The following is a 22,860-nucleotide window of genomic DNA, read 5'->3' on the forward strand; positions in this document are numbered from 1 at the left end:
CTGCATGGCCTTTGTCCTTCCTGGTTCACTGGTGCCCTCTAGCTGCACACAGCTTCAGGTTACAACATGACATGCACAGGTAAAGGGTGCTAGTGATCGTGGAAGTACAGAGGCCATACAGGACAACTGTATACAGTGGCAGAATAGGCTGTATACACCGGCAGAGATGGATGGAGGAGATGGACGGAGGACTCTGGGCAAGTCGCTGGATCGGTAAGAGCATGGAGTTAGATGGGTGTGTAGTCAGTTTAGATGGGAGTGTAGTCAGCGTAGATAGCAGTGTAGTTAGTGTATTATTTATTTATTATTATGTATTTATTTATTGTAGTTATAAAGCTGGGAGTGTAGCTGGGAGTGTAATATGTGTAGCTGTGAGTGTACTGAGAGTAGTTGGGAGTGTAGTCACTGTAGATCAGTGTAGTTGGGAAAAGACAGTTGCAGGGGGGAAGGTCCATAAGATGCCCCAGCACTGTAGACACAATAGGTTTAGTATTTTTCTTTTTTCCCTGATTTTTGCCCTCTAAACCAAGGTGTGTCTTATATGCTGGAGTGTCTTATATGCTGAAAAATACGGTACATCTTCTGTAGTAAATGAGCACAGCACACGTGCTTGTAAAAAGGAACAGAAAATAAAATGATTCTCGCCAACAAATTAAATAATTATTGGCAACAAATGCCACCACCATAAGAAAGTCTAGCTTGTCCTGCAAAAATTCCCAGCAATCATGGGGTTAGGATACAATGAAATCAGCTCCTGACCGATACGCAGAAGCTCTGCTATTGTGAAAGCAGAGCAAGCAGGTGCAGCAATGCAAAACAGTGAGGGTAGCAGTGAAAGCGATGAAACCGAACGGCGGGGTTGATCGAAATCTATCTCCAGCCCTGGCAAGAATAAGTGGATGTAAACAAGGCATAGGTTTCAATCATCAAATTCCAGAAGAGGTTAAACAAGCGTCACACAACCAGCTGATTTAAAAATATTAGGCAACTATGTTTTAGGCCTATTTCACATGGGTTCCTGAACTACGTGATTGTTGGACAGTTCAGTATCCTGTGTCAGCCTCATGTGCCATTTGGGGGCAATTTAAATGCAGCAAAATGACAGTGTTTGTTACACCACATGTGTCATTGGCAGAAAATTGGTTCTGAACACTGCCATGCTCAGATGTGACTCCAAGAGGGGGTGCCTATTCACTTCTAGTACTGAAAGCCAAAGCCCAGTAGCTGCTGACATGCACTGAATTCCCCCTTCAGTCTGCCTTGTTAAGGAGGACTTAAAGTGTTAGTGTACGTATACTTATTGTTATATGTAGGTCTCTAAGATCCCCCCAATTCCCTGAACCTTAAGAGCATGACAGAAAATTAATGATCCTGCACACTTTACAATTATTTATTCAAAATGATCTACTACTAAATCATCTAGGTTACAAAAGAGTACCATTCACATGGCTCAGAAGTTTTACCTGCACTGAGAATCTTTCCTGTCCTGGATTTATTAATACAATTGCATCTACAGATTTGTGCAAGATGACTGATGTGGCACGGCGGCTGATTCAATAACCTTTTCTGCAACCCTTCCTGTGACTTGATATGACCCAGGTGAAGCAGAATATTCAAATAGCTGTTGGATTCAGCTGGACAAGAAGGAGTCTAATTTGAGGGCATGCATATTTTATAAGTAATATTACCTTGTCCAAACTCGGAAACTGTGTTAACCACGTTATTGAAAGTACTTTGGAGGTAGTCAACAGAATCTAAAGGAATACAGAAACAAAACGTATTTTGAGCCTGAAAATGGAAGGATGGTAAACTCATTTCAATATCTTTCAAACATTTCACAAGGTGACTTTGTATTTCATCAGCAAAACACTATAATTACATCTCAATAATGTGCCACGCAAGTCCTGTCACCTCCATATTTTCCTAGAGGACATTACCAATATGTTGTCTATCAGTTTATGGCTTTCTGACGCAAATACTGCATGAAGCCATATGACTTTGTTCACTATATCCAAAGGTGATTGGCTATTAGGCAAACAGAGCTATTTTCTGTCTAGATAATATAAATTCTAAATTAGCCACTTTTTTCAGACAGTATATTTACATGCTCTAAAACTTAATCTAAAGCCTCAGGGGCATAAATATACTGTAAGTATTCTGCTGCAAGCACACATGCTTGTAAAACGTAATAGGAAATAACAATTACCACTATAAGAAAGTCTAGTTTGTTTTGAAAAAAATAAAATAACTTTCAACTTGACTGGGAATAAAAATGAGTTTACTGGCTTGCACCAGACTATTTTGGTCAGATCAGTATTTGAATATTACAGCTACTGGTAGTTTTGTATCAACCAAAGCAGCACAAAGCTATGTGCAGGGTAGCTGTTCACGACTACCTCATGATCACGAGCCGATTTGTAGAATCACAAGGTTGAAATCGGCATTCGTGATCAGCCGCAATCACGAATGCCAGTTTCAAATGCACTCGTGATCACATTCGAAATCTGACTCGTGATTTGGATTCCCGGTGTAATCATGTGTCAGTTAAAAACTGGCCGACTTTAGTGGTTAATAGCAAAGCCCCCCCGTACATGCTTGAAACACCAAATTTGTAGGGTATGTTAAGTAGAACAGTGAGTACAAGAGGAAAAAAAAACATTTATCAAAAAGACCTTATAGTTTTTGAGAAAAAAGTATACATTTTTTAAATGCGGTAAATGACAGATAATAATAATTCCTTTTTTTGTATAGCGATTTTCTCCGGCTGGACTCAAAACGCTTGCGGGGCAGCCACTAGAGCGCACTCAGTAGGAAGTAGCACGGTTAGGGACTCTTGCCCAAAGATCACCTTACTGAGTAGGTGCTGGCTTACTGAATAGGAAGAGCCGAGATTTAAACCCAGGTCTCCTATGTCAGTGTGGAGCCCTTAACCATTACAGATAATGTGGCAAACCTAACGGTAGTGTAAATTTACATATATCAAAAGAAAGAACAATGAATTTCATGACAGGGTTTCCAGGGAGTCTGTACGCAGTGCATACTAACCCCCTTGAAACCCCTCCGAAGTCACAACGCCTTGGCCATGGATCGCTATACAGCCGCAATATTGCTGTATAAAGATCCCTGGCAACTTTACCTATTTTGGTTAACTTTTTTTATTTGTAATGTTCAGAATGTTGGAAATTAAAAAAAAAATTACGTGGAGTCCCCCTTCCTGAGCCTCTTTAACCCCTTGTCCCCCATGCAGGCTGGGATAGCCAGAATGCGGAGTGAGTGGGGCTTCACACCCTGAGCTATACCAGCCTGCATGGTCCATGGTATGGGGGGGCTCCAGGGGGGAGAGGTGGCCAAGTCTCCCCCTCCCCACGAGCCCTTGTCCAATCCATGGACGAGGGGTTCTTCCCCACCTCTGGTGCCCCAGGAGGACGTGGGAGCGACAACTCCCTGGGGGGTTCATGGTTGCATCTGGGAGTCCCCTTTACAAAGGGTTAAAAAAAATAAACACACAACAACGAAAAAAGTCCTTTATTAATCTTAATTAACCCAAAATATTTACTTTTACCTTTAAAAAAATGTTCCCACTCAAATATCCTCAGAAATGTCCCACGCCAATATCCTCTAATCTTGCATTCTCCATTAAGTTGATTGAAGATCTCCACGTACTGCTTCCACACACACCGCTCCCCTACGCACTAGCTGAGAGCAAAAGCATCTTTAAATTTAAATTTAAAGATGCTTTTGCTCTCAGCTATACTAAGTATAGCTGAGAGCACATCCTATGTGGACGCTTTGCCGCCAGCTCCCGCTGTCCTCTCCACCTGCCCACACCTATCACCCTCACCCATGCTGGCACCCAGTGTACCAGCTAGGGTGTGGGTGACAGATGGGTGACAGATGTGGGAGGCAGAGAGGACAGCGGGAGCTGGCAGTAAAGCGTCTGCATACAACGCGCTCTCAGCTATAGTTAGGGGACTCCCAGATGCCACCATGAACCCTCCCCCAGGGAGTTGTCACCCCTATGTCCTCCTGGGGCACAGGAATCCCTTATCCATGGATTAATCCCTCTCCCCCGGAGCCCCCATACCATGGACCATGCGGGCTGGTACAGCTCAGTGTGCGAAGCCCAACTCGGCATTCTGGCAATCCTAGCCTGCATGGGAGACAAAGGGTTAGGCTCAGGAGGGTGGACCCCACATAATTTTTTTTGTAATTTCCTACACTCTAAACATAAAAAAAGTTTTAAAAATTAGGAAAGGTTGCCAGGGATCTTTATACAGCCATATTATGGCTGTATAGAGATCCCTGGCTAAAGTATTGTGGCTTTGGAGCGGTTTCCAGGTGGTCCATACACACTGCATACGGACCCCCTGGAAACTCCGCCATGAAATTAATTGCTCTTTCTTTTGATGTATGTAAATTTACACTACCGTTAGGTTTGCTACATTATCTGTCATTTACCGCATTTTAATGGACTTTTTTAACTTTAAAATCTATTTTCTCAATCACTATTAGGTCTTTTTGAAAAATGTGTTCCTCTTGTTAGCACTGTTCTACTTAACAAACACTAAAATTTTGAGTTTCACACATTGCATGTAAATTCCTATTGCATTTAATCAGCTGTGGTAAAAAAGCACAAACATTTCCATTCAAATGGAAATTTAAATGCAAAAAAGCATGCAAAAAACATTCAGTTTTTTGCAATTGTAAGTGTAAAACCTTTCTTATTGTCATCCCTGCCTTATTAAGTAAACAGGCATATTTTGGTGACATTCTACATAGGTCATGAACACCCTTTAACCTTTTAGCAGCCCTGCACGAGTTGTCTCATTTTAGACAACTAGTGGCAGGGCATCGGCAGCTGGCATAAATCGTTCTGCTGCCTAATGCCGCTATGCAGGGCAGCGCAAGGAGCATTTTTATATTTACTTGTCCAGGCAGCTGGATTGGCTTCTTCTCTTCCTCCACGGATGGTGTTGCAACTCCGAGATCCTCTTCTGAGTTCCGATCACATGTATTACATGTGATCGGTGCTCAGAACATAGTATCAGCATTACAGCATTGCCTAGTGGTGGAAGAGGATGATGGGATTGCAGTGCCGGGGATGGATGAAGAGTAGAGCCCATCCAACCAGCCAGATAACTATAACAGCTTCCTGCATCGCTCTGCATTGCCTGCCAGGGTGGGGAAGACACACTTCCCCACCAGCAGAAAAAAATCATCAGTGCAGCCTCATAAAGTTTTACTTTATGTGGTTGCTAAAAGGTAAATATTGGAATGCAAAACTGATGATTCTAAGCGTGCATATGATGAGATCTGGTGTTTCTCTTAAATGTAGCAAAACACAGTTATGGAAACAAGGAACTGTACATATTTTTTCCACATAGGCAACACATAGCAACCATTTAAGCATCATATAACTGGATGATTCAGTAGTCACGATAGTCACTAATAACTTGCATCAGGCTGAGCTGCTGAACCTTTAAATATCAGAACAATGTATTTTAGCCCAAAAAGGGGAGGAATAATTATTGCAAAAACAATTTTGCACACAAAACTTACCTTCTTTGAACTGACTGACTGTATCAAATCCACCAGAGAAGAGAACTTCCAAATATTCAGCAACACCTGGAAGAACAAGTGATAATAAGCTCATTTGAATAGTACTAAAACAAAATATTATTATATGTTAACACTTTGCATAGTAAGACCATAATGCATCACTTCAGAGCAATACATTGACTCTGTTTTATAAAGAGTACCTGAAGCATTATAGTATCATGAGATAAACATGCACAGGTGCATTTCAGTGATTTAGAATATAATTAAAAAGTTACTGTGTATTACTGCAGATAAGCTGATTTTTTACACCCAATTTTTGGGCTACAAGTGGATAAGTTGGCTTATCCACGGGTGATGTACTTACAGGTTGAATGTGCAGGACCCCCATTGTGCAGAGTGCACATCGGAAGTGAATAGTGGAAAGCATAGCTACTTCTCCTCACTCCAGTTGGCCATTAGAGCACCAAACTCACTGTAGTCACTTGACAGTGAGCCTGTAGCTCTAGCGGTCAATTAACCACTTTCCCCACCACTACAGTATACAGTATCTACGTCAGCTGTGGCGCCCTCCAAGCCACAGCGACGTAGATATACTGACCTGGCTGCAGCCCTGCTGTGCACGGTCGGGTGCGCTTTAGAGTGCACCCTCCGGCACTGTCAGCTGCAATACTAATTGGTGGAAGGGAACATGTTCCCTTTTGGCCAATTAGTATACCCTCCTCCCATGAATGATCGCTGCAGTAGTGAACTGCAGCGATCCTTCATCTGTCCCCCTCGGTGCACAAATAGTTGAAAAAAAGGCACAAGCAAGCAGCCACACTCACCTACCTCGGTCCTGCGACTGTCCTGAAGTCTGATCCTCCGATCACCGCTCTGAAGTCAGCCGCATATTGCCGGAAACCCGGTCCCGGCTTGATGATGTCATGGTTACCGGCAATATGCGGCTGACTGCAGAGCGAAGATCGGAGGATCAGGCTTCAGGATAGCCGCAGGACCGAGGTAGGTGAGTGAGATTGCCTGCTTGTGCATTTTTTTTAACTATCTCTGCACGGAGGGGGCTGCCTGATGTGGGGGGGGGGCATCTGGCTATAGATTCTTGGGGGGAGGGGGATATGCAAAGGGGGCATACATGTTTACTAGGGGACATCTGAGTAACCAAGGAGTGGGGGGGTTTACAAATTTTGCACATCTGGGCACCTGGGGGGGGGGGGGGGCATACCTTGATACTGGGGGCACATTTGGCTATAATGGGGGGGGCAGCGCTAATCCTGGGGGTACATCTGGCCATAATGGGGTTAATCCTGATCTGGGGACACGTCTGGCTATAAAGAGGGGCACTATTCCTGGGGGTGCATCTGTCAATCTATTCTGGGGGTGGCAAACACAGGGGACTCATCTGGCTATGCTGGGGGGGGGGGCTGATATTGGGGACACATCTGGCTATACTGGGGGCGGGGTGGGGTGATACTGGGGACACATCTGGATATCTATACTGGGGCGACTTTAACTGGTGGCACAGTTTTTTTTATGTCAATTGCACTTTTTATTTTTAAACAGAAATTGGTGAAAATTGAGAAATAGTGAGTTGTTTTATTCCCCCCCCCCCCTTTTCCCATTAACATACATAGAGAGGAACATTTTACTTGGGACCAAATACCCCCCAATGAAAGCTTAGTTTGTGTTGAAAAAAAAAGATATATAGATCATTTATGTGGCACGAGTACAGATGAAGTTATTGGTGATTAAACAGGGACACCGCTAAAGCGTCAAAACTGCTCTGGTCAATAAGGGGAAAACAAGGTCTGGATGCGAAGTGGTTAAGAAGCTGCTGGGGAGATGCAAGGATACAAGCTAGAGAGAGAAGAGGTAGCAATGCTTGCACACTCCGACATGCTCTCTCCAGCAGGGAAATGCTTCCAATGTGTGCTCTGTATGGGAGGGTTAGAGAAGGAGAATGGGGGGGGGGGGGGTCAAACCCGTATACTGCATAGATTCATTACACTCTGAGTGATATATTTCAAGCATTTATTTATTTTTTTCATTTTGTGTATTATGCCCTACAGGTAATAAAAGCCCAGAATTCAGTATCTCAGAAAATCAGAATTTAACATAAGACCAATAAAAAATGATTTTTAATACAGAAATGTTGGCTGAAAAGTATGTTCATGTACACACTCAAAACTTCGTTGAGGCTTTTTTTGCATGAATTACTTCACCAATGTGGTGAGGCATGGAGGTGATCGGCCTGTGGCACTGCTGAGGTGTTATGGAAACTCAGGATGCTTTGATAGCATTCTTCAGCTCATCTGCATGTTTTGGTCTGGTGTGCCTCATCTTCATCTTGAAAGTACCCCATATACTTTCTATGGGGTTTAAGTCAGGTGTGTTTTCTAGCCAATCAAGCACAGTGATACCATGGTCATTTAACTAAGTATGGGTATTTTTGACAGTATATGCAGATGCCAAATCCTGCTGGAAAATGTAATTAGCATCTCCATAAAGCTTGTCAGCTGAAGGAAGCAGGACGTATTTTCAGGTAGATTGCCACACTGTCTTTAGATTTGATAAAACACAGTCGACCAACACTAGCAGATGATACATATTTAATGCGCTCACCAAGCAGCCTATGAGATTTTTTTATACACTTTTATGGTGTTGTGAATGAGATTTATACCCTCAGATCCACTAGAGACTCCATATCTGTATACCGCCCTACAGAGGGACTCATAGGATGCTGCTATGTCCGCTTCTGTAGCCAGACTGCAATCCAATGTATCACCACTTAGCCAGCCCTGGATAGGAACTAGCTGCACAGCTAAATGGTACTTAAAGGACTTACAATGCAAATATAAAAAAAAACCTTAAGTACCTCATTGTAATTGCAGACCTCAGAGCAGACGATCAGCACTTTCCCTCTCTCATTCTGATGCTTTATTCTCTGTGGCCAGGTTCCATTCCCACCCCCGACCCTCCTCAGGGTCACCAGGGTCACTCAGCGCATCTCGTCTCTGCTGAGGGGCACGCTCTGCAATTAGTCATGCGGGCACGCCTGCATGACGTAGATGCAGATTCAACAAGATACATTTTTCAAAAGTATTCTTTAACAATGTACTCCAATAAATGCAACCCGCTTCGTGGGACACTACCCACTTCCTCAGGCATTGGAACAGGATCAGCTGATATGTTATCTAAGCGAGCTTGGCACCTCCGATAACTTAGATAACGGATCAGCTGCTCCTGTTCCACTGCCTGGGGAACTTGGCTGTGCCCCACGAAACGCATCGCATTTATTGGAATACATTATTAAAGAATATTTTTGAAACATTTATCTTGTTGAATCTTCTATGGGGAGGTGAGTACCTCTTACCCTATTTTTTATTCAAACATTGTTTTATCTTTTTGGCGCCTCTGTGTTTCTGATACAAGTAGCACCAGTCCATCTTCGGTAGAGGAATCAGCCCCCCTTCTTCCTGCCTTCAGAGAGCGACATCTTAACCTACCCCAAGGGGATGTGTCAAGTTCTCCTAAAGTAGTTGCCTGTCAGCAACCTAGCAACCTACCTTTGTGAGTATATTTTATATAATTTTCTTTTTACCATATTGGACGAAAATACTACACTATAGTGGGCTCTCGATTTCTCTATTGTTTTTACAAGTTCATTGATGCTAGTGGTCATTGATCACAGGCACTTAGATCAGTGAATGGAAACTGTGTATTCACTGATTCACTGATCTGTCTACTAATGGGCAGCAGCAAGAATGTGCACAGGAGGCATATATATGCCCCTGAAATAGGCGCAGTCCTCCTACGGGGCATAGAAACTGCCTAAAATTCATTAAGTGGTTAAAGGACCAGTATCACAAAAAAAATTGTACAATTTAAAATGCATACATGTAAGAGGAACATTTCTTCCAGAGTAAAATCCACTATAAATTATTTTTCTCAGTGTTGCTGTTGCTCTGACAGATCTCACAGGTTTTAGACTACGCCATCTCTCATTGGGCATTAAAAGGATTGCATTTATTCTTAACAAAAGCACTCACTCAATTTGAAAAGATGCATACACAAATACCTGCCTGCCTCTCTATTCAATTGTACATGATGTTGTCAGTTTAACTGAGCAACTACTTTTCAAGCAAGTGGTTTTGAAGATAAAGAAAACCCTGAGAATCCCCCGTGATGAAAGGGATTAGTCTAAAACCTGTCAAATCTGTTAGACTTTTACTACTTACTGTACATAACAGAGACGTAGGAAAATATATAGTGGATTTTACTCTGGAACAAATGTACATTTTACACTTATGCATAAACTTACATTTTTGTGCAACATAATGTAGCATTTTGAATTAGCCTCTCAGTTAGGGAAAGGTATGGATCTGAAGGCTATGAAAGACAGGTGATGCTGCTCATATACCCGTAACTCAACCTTCAAAAATAATACCAATACTAAGAGATCGCCAGCAGTAGTCATTTATTAAATTAAGCAAATTTTACTGTCACAAAAGACATGCAGACAAACAAAATATGGATCAGGTTGAACTGGGATGCTAATTGTGCTGCAAAGTATGCCTATTTTGCATAAATAAAATCTTAAATACATGTTATGTACTTCTTACTACAATTATATATTTTATACTGCTGTGGCAGAATTTTATATGTCTGTATACATGCCTGGATTGCTGCCCATAGTTTCACGTGAACATGTAATTTATGTCCTGTAAGCTAAAAATAAATCAATCATTTCAGAATGTTTTCAACATTTTTTTTTACAGTGTAAGTATTTTGTTATAGTTTAGAAAATGTTGCTATTGAGTCTGCGATCGTTATAAAGCAACCTTCAGTTTTGGGTTCAAAGAAAGGCCATGGAACAGATATTTCAGACATATTTCATGGCGACTGACAGATAAAATGACCGCATGTCTCCTTCTGTGTCTACAACCATTGCATTGAATTTGTGTCTTGGTTTCTCTCTTGTGTAGTAAAAAAATGCTGGAACTCTTCAGGATTAAAACCCTTTACTTGAAAACTAAGTGTTCTATATCCACAGTAAACCAATTGCCGCTGACATTTCCATCAGTGATATTAGAAACTAAAATATCAGGACAGGTATAGCTAAACTCTGGCAATGCATCCTTCGATGACCATTTTCACAAGAACATTAAAGCACACATTTTGATCTGATTTTATAGCTATACACTACTAGACAGTATGGACAGCAGAGTGGCTAGGAGGTTTGCACTATCTCCATAGAAGTAATGCAGGGTATTATTACCTTCTTTGAACTCATATACTGTTTCCAGTCCATCATGGAAGACATCCTGAGAATATTGAAGAGCACCTGTAGAAATAGATGCATTCAGCAATTACAGATTATAAGGTAATGACATCCTAAGCAATGACATGAAAAAAAGTTCAATACAATACTGTTTGTTTTTAAAATCATGTTCTTAGTATCTTACATGCATGTAGAGCAACACTAAATACTTTGAAAAAACTATTTGTGTTTTATTCATAGAACAAGATATTACCTTCTCCAAACTGATTAACTGTGCTTACTCCATCATAGAACACGCCTTGAATGTACTGAACAACACCTGTGAAAATTAAATTACATTCATTAATTAAAATGTACTTACTGTACACAGTTTATCAAAATAACCTGTTACTCTATGCGAGCAGTTAAAATAGCTAGATAAACCTGGCTAATTTATATATAAGTAGTCAACAAGCTTACAATACACCTGACCTTAGTCAAAGCTACCTAAGGTAAGCACAGAGGTATGTTTATGCTGGCTCAACATACATCTGTGCATCCCCCCCACCCCGCCCCCGTTCCCATAATTACTCCTTTAAGATTTTGACTTTTGGTTGTAGACAAGACAGGTAGAAGCAAGTATGCGGTGATGTTCCCTCCTATCTCCCTCCCATTCCCTCCTCTTCCCCACTAAATTCTCTCACCAGGAGGCCAGTTTTAGACTGTGGATTGGCGGTAGCGGTGCGGCCCCTGGAGATTACCGCATTAGTACATGGCAATCCAGTCTGGCAGCCGGCCAAGCAGGAAGTGCCGCTCACTTCCTGTGGCCAAAGCGATCATGTGCGCGGAAGCATTTTTCTAAAATATGCTTCCGTGCATGCGCGATGGGTAAAACTTGCAGTAGGAATTTTAACATATAAGAAAAATAAATATACAGTATTCAGTTTTGAATGTTGTTTTTTGAATGTGGCAACATCTCTTAAATTAGTTTTGCCTGTTTCTCTGCATAGAAACCACAGTAATACCACAGTCTTCTTAACTGAAAATGTCAAATCAAGGTGCAAAACCTCCTGCTAATCAATTAATTACTCCAGTTAAGTAAAGGTGGCCACACACGATACAATAAAATGATCCGATTTTACGGTAATTCGATAAAAATGATCGGATCTCCCGAAAAAATCGAAAGCTTTTTTTTCATTCGACTGAAAAATCTGATCGGATTTCCCGTTTTTTTCTATTTTTATCTATCCGGAATGCCAGATATTTTTCTTCAATTTCTCTAAAGATTGTATGGTGTGTTTTAGATTGTCAATTTATTAATATACACACCCAAGCAATTTTCTCAGAGTTTCCAATCATTTTTATCATAATTGGGGAAAAATTGAACATAGATGTGTGGTACATTGGTCATATTTTTGAAATGTTACAATCAGTCAGAAAAATTGATTGCAGTTCTTAAATTAAACAGATATTTAAAAAATTGTATGGTCTGTGGCCACCTTAAAAAAGATTTCCTACTCCATGTAGTTACTAGTTAATTACTCTATGCAAAAGATGATGGGGACATGGACATTTACATTGGTAATCTATGTGTTGAAGTGGTTAAATAACTTCATATGAGACACTGATCAAAATGCAATATGCTTCTACTACAGATTTTGCTTTTATTCTATCATACAAATGTATAATTTCTACTGACATTGAAAAAAATGACTCAGGCTGTATTCACAGTGGGACGTTGCGGTTTAATGCGACAATAAAGTCGTAATGTGTCTGCTTTAAGAGGTAACGCACTGCAAGCAGTAAGTTACCACAACGCAACATTTTTTAACAGACTTTAATGTGCGGTAAGCTGCGTTATAAGACTTTATAACGTGCGACCATACCGTCCCACTGTGAATGCGACCAGTAGTTCTGTTTTTCATACACAGGCATTTAACCACTTCACCTTGAAGGGTTTTTCCCCTCAAAAAAACAGAGCAATTTTCACCTGTCAGCGCTCCTTCCATTCATTCGCCTATAACTTTATTGCTACATATCATAACGAAACAATCTATATCTTGTTATTTTTGCCACAATTAGGCTTTCTTTGGGAGTACTTTTTGTTAAGAATTATTTTATTCTAAAAATGTTTTATCAGGAAAATAAGAAAAGAAATTGAAAACATTCATTATTTCTCAGTTTGTGGCCATTATAGTTTTAAAATAATACATGCTAACAGAATTAAAACTGACATATTTTATTTGCCCATTTGTCCTGGTTATTACAACATTTAAAAATTTTCCCTAGTACAATGTATGGTGCCAATATTTCATTTGGAAATAAAGGTGCATTTTTTCAGTTTTGCGTCCAACCTTGATTACAAGCCCAGCATTTAAAAAGTTATAGTAATATACCTGATTGACTTACATATTAACAAAGTTCAGTCCCTAAGGTAACTATTTATATAAAAAAAAAATTAAACAATTTGCCAGCTATGGGGAGGGTGGGAGGTCAGGAGTTAATTTAAATAGAGAAAACAAGGTAACTAGGGGTTATTTGTTGAAAAAAACAAGGCGGATGTAATTTTACAATTTGGCCACAAGATGTCCTCAGTGGCGTATTCAGTCTCCATACTATAGGTACGGAAACGGAAGGATAACGTGGCTGGGATTTGTGAATGGCAGAGCCGTCTGAAAAGATGGCTGCAGCCATTCACACGGGGAATTCGATCAATGAATGGGATCTGTTTTCCCAATCATTGATCTAGCGGCTGACGATCGGCGGTAATGAGCGGTGGTACCATGCGTGGGGGGTGGTGGCCCGGGGGGGGCGGCGCGGTGGAAGGGACGTAGTACCTACGCCCCTGCACAGAGTTGTGGCATTTTTTAGGGGCGTAGTTACTCGTCCCAGCAGAGGGGAAGTGGTTAAAGATGTTTTTAGAACTTCAACAGAGAGACAATTACTGTATGAGGGTACCAATTTAGTTGAACACTGTAGAGTCTGTGAGAAAAAATTCAGACAGAATACACATGCAGAGACCAACACAAAGTACAGCTTATGTAATGGTAAGTGTTCAGAAGGTAGAGAAAAAAGAAGAAATGCTGGCACTGCTGCGGTGACTGGATTTATTGTTGCAAGGTAAACATCAAAGGTGCAAAACCCAAGATACAAAAAAATAGTACACATACCAAAATGAGTACCCAGTCTTGCTGAAATGGTGCTGAATGCGGCTGTTCAGGTTCTGAACCACATCATCCCAAAATCCAACAACACTTATTAATGACTATAATCACATGTAACTGCTATTACTACTCTTAAGGTTAGTGCACAAATATATTGGCAATAACAATTTTGCTATTGTGCAATGCAAAACTCACACAACTTGGAATTCATTTGGAATTCTATGCAAACTTTCAGAATTTTATTGGTTTGGAATGTATCAATTCCATGAAATCCAGACCTACTAGTGAATAGGGAGCACTGAAGATTAGCATAGCTGCTATGCATTTCTGGATTCTTGAGTACGGAAACTATACCACACCCTACTGCATTACATGTACATGTAATGAAGGCGGCAGGAAATTTGGGGGCAGGGTTCCCCAAACAGCTCACCCTGCTCCTGCAAAAGTCATATCGGCATTAATTAATATTCCCCCTCCAGGCCACTGTGGACTGTGGGGTAAGACGTAATTCTGCTGCTAGCTAATGCTGGCGGCCGTATTACACTGTTTTATTGTCATTTGGGCACCATCTCATGACGGTGCCCAAATTACTGGGCACCGCTATAGCCGTAATTTCCATTAAGGCCTATGGCAGCATCTGGCGCATCCAAATTCCCAGCACTGTTTATGCCTGTCTTGTGCAAAACTTTTATTAATGCTTTCAGATAGATAAATTATCCATGCCTACATACACTAAAGATATTTTTTCTAAATTAATTGTATTTACTTATAAAGCAAAGGGTCAGCTTGATAGCGTACTGGTAAGGCTGCTGCCTTTAATGTAGGATATGAGCCCTTTGACAAGGGTTTGAATCCCTGCTCCAGTCAGTACATAAAACAGTAAGGAGTCTTTGGTAGGGCTCACTAATAATCCTGGTTGCCCATGGAGCAGCAGTGGCTGCAGCTCTGGATCTTTGAGTCCACCAGCAGAAAAGCACAATATAAATGTTCTGTGTCTTGTCTTGCTTATGCCTGCTACCATGTATATTGAAAGGAAAAAAAATAGACACATTTTTCCTTTTAGAAGTTGTTTCATTATTCCTACAAAGTAAGGTTTTCAGTTCTACTGAGTAAAAGAGATTCCATCTATTTCAGCTGATAGTATAGCTAATTGACACTGTTATTGTACTATAATCATTTTTAAGTGCCTGGCTGAAGTCAAATACTAGCTATAAATGTCTAGGCAAACATGTTAAAGCACAAGGGTCAGCCATTCTATCCCAGGTAAAAAAAACCACATATATAAGTATGTAAATACTTGTTTTACTTAGATGACATATGAATTGTACTATCCATATTTTATTTCAGTGAATTTTATATAGTAAATAAAGAGAAAACTATTGCAGTCATTTTCCATCTTTACTGCCTCTGACTGAAGCCAATCCTGATTTAATTTCTTCCCTTTTTTTTCTTCCTTCGCTTTAAATGGTGTATGCATAATTGTACTGTCATATCTAGTTTTCTTTGTAAACACATATGAGCACAGCATAGATCAGATTTCAGCAGCTATCAGGGACAACAAAGAGATGATTTGCATATTCAGCAGTGAAGCACTGAGAGACACCTCAGAGCTCACTACAACAATTACAAATACCTTCTGTTTTAAGAAAGCAAACTTCTGTTTTTCATTTGTTGTTTCATTCATTTTGCATAGCATCTAAGTAAGGAGGCTTTTTGGTCTATTTCAGACCCTTACACACTCCTGGGGGTTCTGTTTCACTATGAGCTTGCTAGGCAATCTGTATTACTAAACTGAGGAGTTCATTCTTGTCGAATTGTGTTAGTTAGATATAAATAATGTGCATTGTAAGTAATTAGTAGCTTTGTGGCTGGTAGATTGGTACTTCTAAGAATGCAGGCAGTAGACCTTGTTTTCTCGGTGGAAAACCCAGTGCAGTTTGCAAGCAAGGATGTAATAGGGTGGTCATTTGTATGATATGAAATGTTTATTTACAAAATTTGTAACTTGCAAATAGTTGAAAAATGTAACCATACAAAACATTTTCAAAATTGAGCAAAAACCATAGATTATCCCTGTAAGCAATATTTATTTTCCAATTTGGATTGCTAGATTGCTAAAATAATCAACCATTTCAGTTGTGTACACTAGGAAAGGTATGGTGGTAGTTTACCTTTCTCCTCAGCAGCAATTTCTTCCGTTCCTAATAGCAAAAAAAGAAAGTTTATTTAAACTTTGATTTTCTAAAGTGAATGTGCAGCGCACATGTGTCAATCAGAAAAATACAGTGGCATAGTTTCTTAAAAGCAGGGAGCGCATCACCATTAAGGGGGGTGGGGGTGTAATATGAATGGGCCAGTAGTGCGGTGCGATTGTCCTACCCTGGGCTATACTGCTGCAGGACGATCACATCGCAACATGTGTAACTAGCCTTAACCAGCTGAGCGGTCTGGACGAGCTCAGCTCGTCCAACACCGCCAGCGGCTGCCGCTCAGGCCCTGCTGGGCCGATTTTAATGAAATAAAAAGCAGCACACGCAGCCGGCACTTTGCCAGCCGCGTGTGCTGCCTGATCGCCGCTGCAGCGCGGCGATCCGCCGCGTGCAGCGGCGAAAGAGGGTCCCCCCAGCCGCCCGAGCCCAGCGTAGCCGGAACAAACAGTTCCGGACAGCGCTAAGGGCTGGATCGGAGGCGGCTGACGTCAGGACGTCGGCTGACGTCCATGACGTCACTCCGCTCGTCGCTATGGCGACGATGTAAGCAAAACAAGGAAGGCCGCTCATTGCGGCCTTCCTTGTTTATTATGGGCGCCGGAGGCGATCGGAAGACTTTCAGTTGGCTGCATGAAATAGTTTTTTTTTTATTTAAAAAAAAACCCTCCCGCAGCCACCCTGGCGATTTAATCAGAACGCCAGGGTGGTTATGGTCCCAAATTAAAAATACAAGATTTCAGAAATAAAATCTATTTTCTAATTTATAATAATAAATAGCAGCCTTTTTTTCAGCTGCATAATGACAAATATAAAATACTTTACATTTATTGGAGGAGCCCCACCCCTTCCTTTCATATTGCCGGGACAAAATCCGGCAGACTGGTGGAGTAGGTGGTGTCCAGCAAAGGAGGAATTGCTAATGGCTGCCCCCAGTATAACCCTAGTTATGAAAAGAGAAGGGTGAAAAGCATGCACTGAAATGTTCATAGGCTTGAAGGAGTGTTTATTTATCTTTGTATGTGTCAGAGTGCTGCAACTAAATATTTTTCAGTAAAAAAATGTTTGGTTTGGGTCCGCTTTAAGAAGCATTGGTCCATATGCAATTATTTTTTTTATCTCTATCACTCCTAGGAGATAATTTTCATCTTCTCTGTAAACTAAATTTTCAGCATTTTACAACTGAAAAAGTACCAAAAATTTTGTGAAGAGCTACTATCAAAATTATTTTGAGCATTTTCTCGCTTGCTGGTGGTTTAAATAGCATTTTATAACAATTTATGAAAATATCACCTAGGAGAAAACTCCAGTGAAAAAGTGATTTGCATATGGTCCATTGGCCCTTATTCAATTCACTTTTTATCCTAAGTTTTCTCCTAGGAGATAGTGGGCCGGATCCAATTCACTTTTACTCCTAATTTTTCTCGTAGGTGATATTTTCACACTATAAATAAAATGCTCTTTAAACCACCAGCAAGCAAGAAAATGCTCAGAAGAATATTGACAGTACTTTTCACTTTGGGTATTTTCTCAATTGTAAAGTAAAAAAGTAATTTTAAACAGAGGATGAAAAAATATCTCCTAGGAGAAAACTTAGGAGAGAAAGTGAATTGGATCAGGCTTAAGGGCCCTTTCACACCAAGACATTGCATTTTAGGGGACGTTAAGGTCGCATAACGCGCCCCTAACGCAACGCATGGTGGTGTTGAAGTTGGACGTCAGATTGAGCCGCGCTATGCGGCTCTTGGTGCACCGTTTTCGTTCTATACTGATAGAACGTAAACGGCGCATGCGTCAAAAGACTGTGATCGGAACACTCCGCATCACGTGGTCCCGCCAGCCAATCGTAGCACAAAGCAGCTGCTCCAGGAAGTAAACACCACAGTGCAGTGAATATTAATTAGCCATGTGGCAAAAAAACCCAGACATTACTGAGCATGTTCAAACAGTCTAACGCAGCAACATACGAGTATAACGCACAGCATGCTGCATTTTCATTTAACACGCAGTGTTATACTCAAACACAAGGAGCCATATGCAATTCATTTTTTCACCTGACTTTTCTCCTAGGTGATATTTTTAAATTTGTCAATAAAATGTCTTTTAAGGCACCAGAAAGCAAGAAAATAATCAAAATAATTTTGATAGTAATTTTTCAACTACTTTTGGTACTTTTTTAGTTGAAAAGTGCTGAAAAGTTATTTTAAATCAAAGTTGAAAAATTATCTTCTGGGAGAAAAGTCAGGTGAAAAAGTGAATTGCATATGGCCCAAGGTGTGCACTGTGAACAGCTCAATGATTTTTCATTGCTGTGAGTTGGGCTGCGTTACAGGCTGCTGTAACGTGGGACTTTAACGTCCCACTGTGAAAGAAGCCTAAAGATTCATATTCTGTTTAAAACAACTTTTTAGCACTCTGCAATTGAAAAAGTACCAAAAAATTGCTGAAAAATACAGTTAACATTGTTCTGAATATTTCCTTGCTTGCTGGTGATTTAACCTCTTGAGGACTGCAGGGCTAAACCCCGCTAGTGACCAGGCCATTTTTAGAAAAATTGGCCACTGCAGCTTTAAGGCAAAGCTGCAGGGCCGCACAGTACAGCACACAAGTGATCCCCCCCCTTTTCTCCCCACCAACAGAGCTCTCTGTTGGTGGGGTCTGATCACTCCCCCCATGTTTGTTTGTTTTTTTATCAATATTTATATCCATGTTTTTTTTTACAAAAACCCCTGTTTCTTTAAATGTATTCCCTCCCTCCCTCCCTCCCTCTCTCCCCACAACCAGCCAATTACTGCGATCGGCTGTCATAGGCTTCTGCCTATGAGAGCCGATCGCTCTCTTGTCCCCCAGGGGGACAGCCGTGTGACACGGCTGTCCCCAGTACAGCGCTGCTGCCGATCGCAGCGCTGTACATAGAAATAGACGGCGATCACGCCGTCTAACAGTCTACCGAGCGGCAATGGCCGCTCGGAGACTGAAGAGGGGGCGGAGCTCCGCCCTCCGTGCATGAGATGCGTGCGCAGCGTGCGCGCGATCTCATGCAGATTACAGCCCCAGGACTTTACGCCAATCGGCGTTAGGCGGTCCTGGGGCTGCCGCCACGGCCACGCCCATCGGCGTGACGCAGGCGGCAAGAGGTTAAAGGTGCATTTTATTGAAAATCTCACCTAAGAGAAAACTGAGAAGAGAAAGTGAATTGGATAAGGAAAACAATTGAGGATTAATTCTATGTGCCTTCCCTGTCTTACATATTCTTTATTCATTGTGTTGGGGGGAGGGGGGGGGGTGCTCTTGAATATAGACATATACTTGGTAGGAATTTGTGTGATGTTCCCCTATGATTATGTTCAGCTAGTTATTCTAAAGCAGTTTAAAGGCGTCTGTTATGAAAAAGAAGAGGACAAAGGAAAGAGCTTGTTAAATCTGTTTTCATCTGGGTGGGTTCCAAATACACGATCAGCAATAATGGGTCAACATCTCTTTGTTCACTTGGAAGCTTTCATATACAGATTCTGCAACCATTGTTAAACATAAAAATACTGCTAATAGCAGAGTTATTGTCTGTACATTCAATAGCAGAGATATCAGCTGACGCAAATTACTTCCATTCAAAGAATACAGTGTACAAAAGGTTAAATCACTTTACAGGTAAATGTGATTGTCAGTCCTTACTTGTCAAATCGCTAGTTTTTGTCTAAGCCAATATTTATCTTGCTGACGGTATCACACACTGTCGCCACTCAAATAGTGTGTGGAATCAAAGCAGTTTTACTCTGAATTCAATTGGAGGAATTTCCGAAAGGACATCACAGTAAAATGTACTTGTTTTGCAGGAACTGAATATGATAAGTGGCCCTGTATTATATTTTATATTACACAAGTACCATACTAGGTTAAAGGGACACTTAAGTCAAACAAAAAAAATGAGTTTTACTCACCTGGGGCTTCCAATAGCCCGCTGCAGCTGTCCGGTGCCCTCGCCATCTCCTTCCGATCCTCCTGGCCCCACCGGCAGCCACTTCCTGTTTCGGTGACAGGAGCTGACAGGCTGGGGACGCGAGTGATTCTTCACGTTCCTGGCCACAATAGCGCCATCTATGCTGCTATAGCATATATCATATACCATATAGCAGCATAGAGGGTCTGGGAACGCGAAGAATCACTCGCGTCCCCAGCCTGTCAGCTCCTGTCACCGAAACAGGAAGTGGCTGCTGGTGGGGCCAGGAGGATCGGAGGGAGACGGCAAGGGCACCAGACAGCTGCAGGGGGCTATTGGAAGCCCTAGGTGAGTAAAACTCATTTTTTTTGTTTGACTTAAGTGTCCCTTTAAAGGACAAATACATGACCACTTATATAGACATTTGGTGCTCATCAGAATCACTACCTATCAAATGTAAGCTTTCATTGGCTATTTCTAAAAAATGGCCAAATATCAACAATTAGTCAGTTGTAAATGGAGCTTTATAGCTCAATTCTATAGAATAATGATACATTGTAAGGATAGATTTAGTAGGTATATAACAACTATAGAAAAGGCGATTAAGTAAAATATTGTTCCCCTTTTTATCAAAAACAAGTAATTCTCTAAAGGGAACCTACAGCAAAGTGAATATCTTATGAAAGTCATTGAACAATGCTAAACTATTTTGCCCCCTGCAGCCAAATAAAAAAAAAAAAAAAAGAAAAAGTCGCTTTACATGTGACCATCATTAGAAAGAAAATGCCCTAGAGAACATTTCATTTTACAGGATAAATGGACGTAACTACCTTAACGATAAGAAAAATGCCTCAGACATTGCAATCAGAGATTTCTTAATACATGTAAGAAAAGTAATGTAATAACTAAATTAAACAACTAAATGATTCATAGTACAATTAATAAAATAGCATTTAAGTATTCTTGATGCTATGGTGTATGCAAATGTTTTGTTGCCACAGGAAAGGCTTACTTTTTTCTTTCTCCTTCTTTTCTTTTTTCTTCTTAGGCACTTTAGGTATTTCTGAAAAAAAGAACAAATAAGTGTAAAAGTTCACCAAACTGAGAATACACTTTTAATGTGACCAATAAAGACAACTAGTACTAGTTTGATAATATGGTCCTCTTTATCCCAAGCCTAAAAACTTGCTCAGTATGAAAAAAAAACAACAACAACAACCAAACAACCTAAAATAAACAAAACAAACAAAAACCTAGCACTCTTTGGCACATTAGGGAAGTCATGTGTGTCACTCCTTTTTGCCCGTGGCCAATTGTAGCATACAAAACGTGTTGTATACTTCAGATCCAACCTAAAAGTTTATGTAGGCACCAGAACTCTTATTATGTTTTAGCTACTTTCACCATTATAATTAATACATATATTAATACATATTCTTTTTCATTTACACAGCTGCATGTACTTTTAGAAGGTATTTATCTGTTTGACTGTTGACTTTCCCCGTGAGTCTCTTTAAACTCAACAAAACTGCCTGAGCGTTTGAACTTGCTGTGATCCTGTAGTTTAGAGTTAGTCAAATTTCTGTCAGGGGACTAGGCAGAAGTGGAAATAACTCCTAAATGTATTCAGTTAGACAGAGGTACTATTCGTGCTACCTACAAGCTACTGTTTGTCCCCTATCTATTGCCTGATGAAGCGCACTGTGCCTGCAAAATGCGTTGCATCCTTTGGGGAATATACAATAAATGTGTTTATTTGAACTGACAGTTATCTTGTCTGCTTTTTGGAGGTAAGTCCACCACTGCTTCCCAAGCCATTTTAAAGTTTTTAGATATTTTTTATCCTGCTGGCGCCTCTGTTCTCTAGCACCTAAATGTATTCAGTAGCAGTCAGATGTCACTTCCAAATACAAGCTATATCATCTCTGCAGGTATGGAGCGTTCCAGAAAATATTGTGTATCTTTAGTGACAATCAGACTCATCAAATTATATTTATCTTCAAAAGCAAGATGGGAGCCCCTCGGAAACACAGATTTCAGATTTTAAAGATCTCACCTACGAAGACATTGTGCACTAGTAAAATGATGCTATTTAGCTATGGAACACATGTCTTAGATGGAATCAAGTACTGCCACTCACCATCTGTCCACTTCACTCCATTCAATGGAGGGCATGGTTGTTAATGCCACTCCCACTGTGATCCCATTCTTTCCTATGACGATGTATGACTAGTGCCGTTACTCACTGTCTTATGGCATTAGTATGTGGGCAGAGTATAAAGTGTTGTAGAAAGCAACAAAGAGGCTTGTTGGTTGTGATGTGGGGAATTGTGGGTTGTAGTGTGAGGGAATGTGAGATGGGGCTGCAGTCTGTCATTCATCCTGCTTTATTTGTGGAGAGAGGTGTGCCCTGGGGAATGGGTACATAGTTGAAACACATTAGACCATATTGCTGGCCAAGGAAATGAGCAACCTTCTCTGTGGGTAGGAGTTGCATATCTTCCACCCTGTAGACTCTAAAAAAGAAGTATTTGACATGTTTTGTAAGTGGAATGGTGTTGGGGGGTGTTGAGATGATCTTTATAATCTCAAACAGTCTGACTGGAAGCCAAAATAAAAAATAACTGAATTCAGACTTTCCTTTAATCTAATATTGTTCTTCTTGAAAGAAATGAGGTTATCTATTAAAAACTTCATATTGTAAGTATTTGTTCTTCTTGCCCATGCCTACCAGTCATA

At 40.8% G+C, this 22,860-nt stretch overlaps 1 protein-coding gene across 50 annotated transcripts in view; it reads right to left on the minus strand.

Annotated features, from left to right (window-relative positions):
• The window catches only part of LOC137503854 (titin homolog), a 1,065,379-nt gene that overhangs the window by 23,104 nt on the left and 1,019,415 nt on the right, over positions 1–22,860 (minus strand). For all 50 annotated transcript variants that reach the window (XM_068231415.1, XM_068231409.1, XM_068231432.1 and 47 more), the window contains 6 exons: positions 21,134–21,184; positions 16,149–16,178; positions 11,088–11,153; positions 10,832–10,897; positions 5,560–5,625; positions 1,689–1,754 (listed from right to left, as the gene is read on the minus strand). In XM_068231415.1, the coding sequence (XP_068087516.1) occupies positions 1,689–1,754; positions 5,560–5,625; positions 10,832–10,897; positions 11,088–11,153; positions 16,149–16,178; positions 21,134–21,184 (345 nt within the window). The remainder of the gene's footprint in view (positions 1–1,688; positions 1,755–5,559; positions 5,626–10,831; positions 10,898–11,087; positions 11,154–16,148; positions 16,179–21,133; positions 21,185–22,860) is intronic.

The sequence above is a fragment of the Hyperolius riggenbachi genome, chromosome 4, assembly GCF_040937935.1.
Source record: "Hyperolius riggenbachi isolate aHypRig1 chromosome 4, aHypRig1.pri, whole genome shotgun sequence".
NCBI lineage: Eukaryota > Metazoa > Chordata > Amphibia > Anura > Hyperoliidae > Hyperolius > Hyperolius riggenbachi.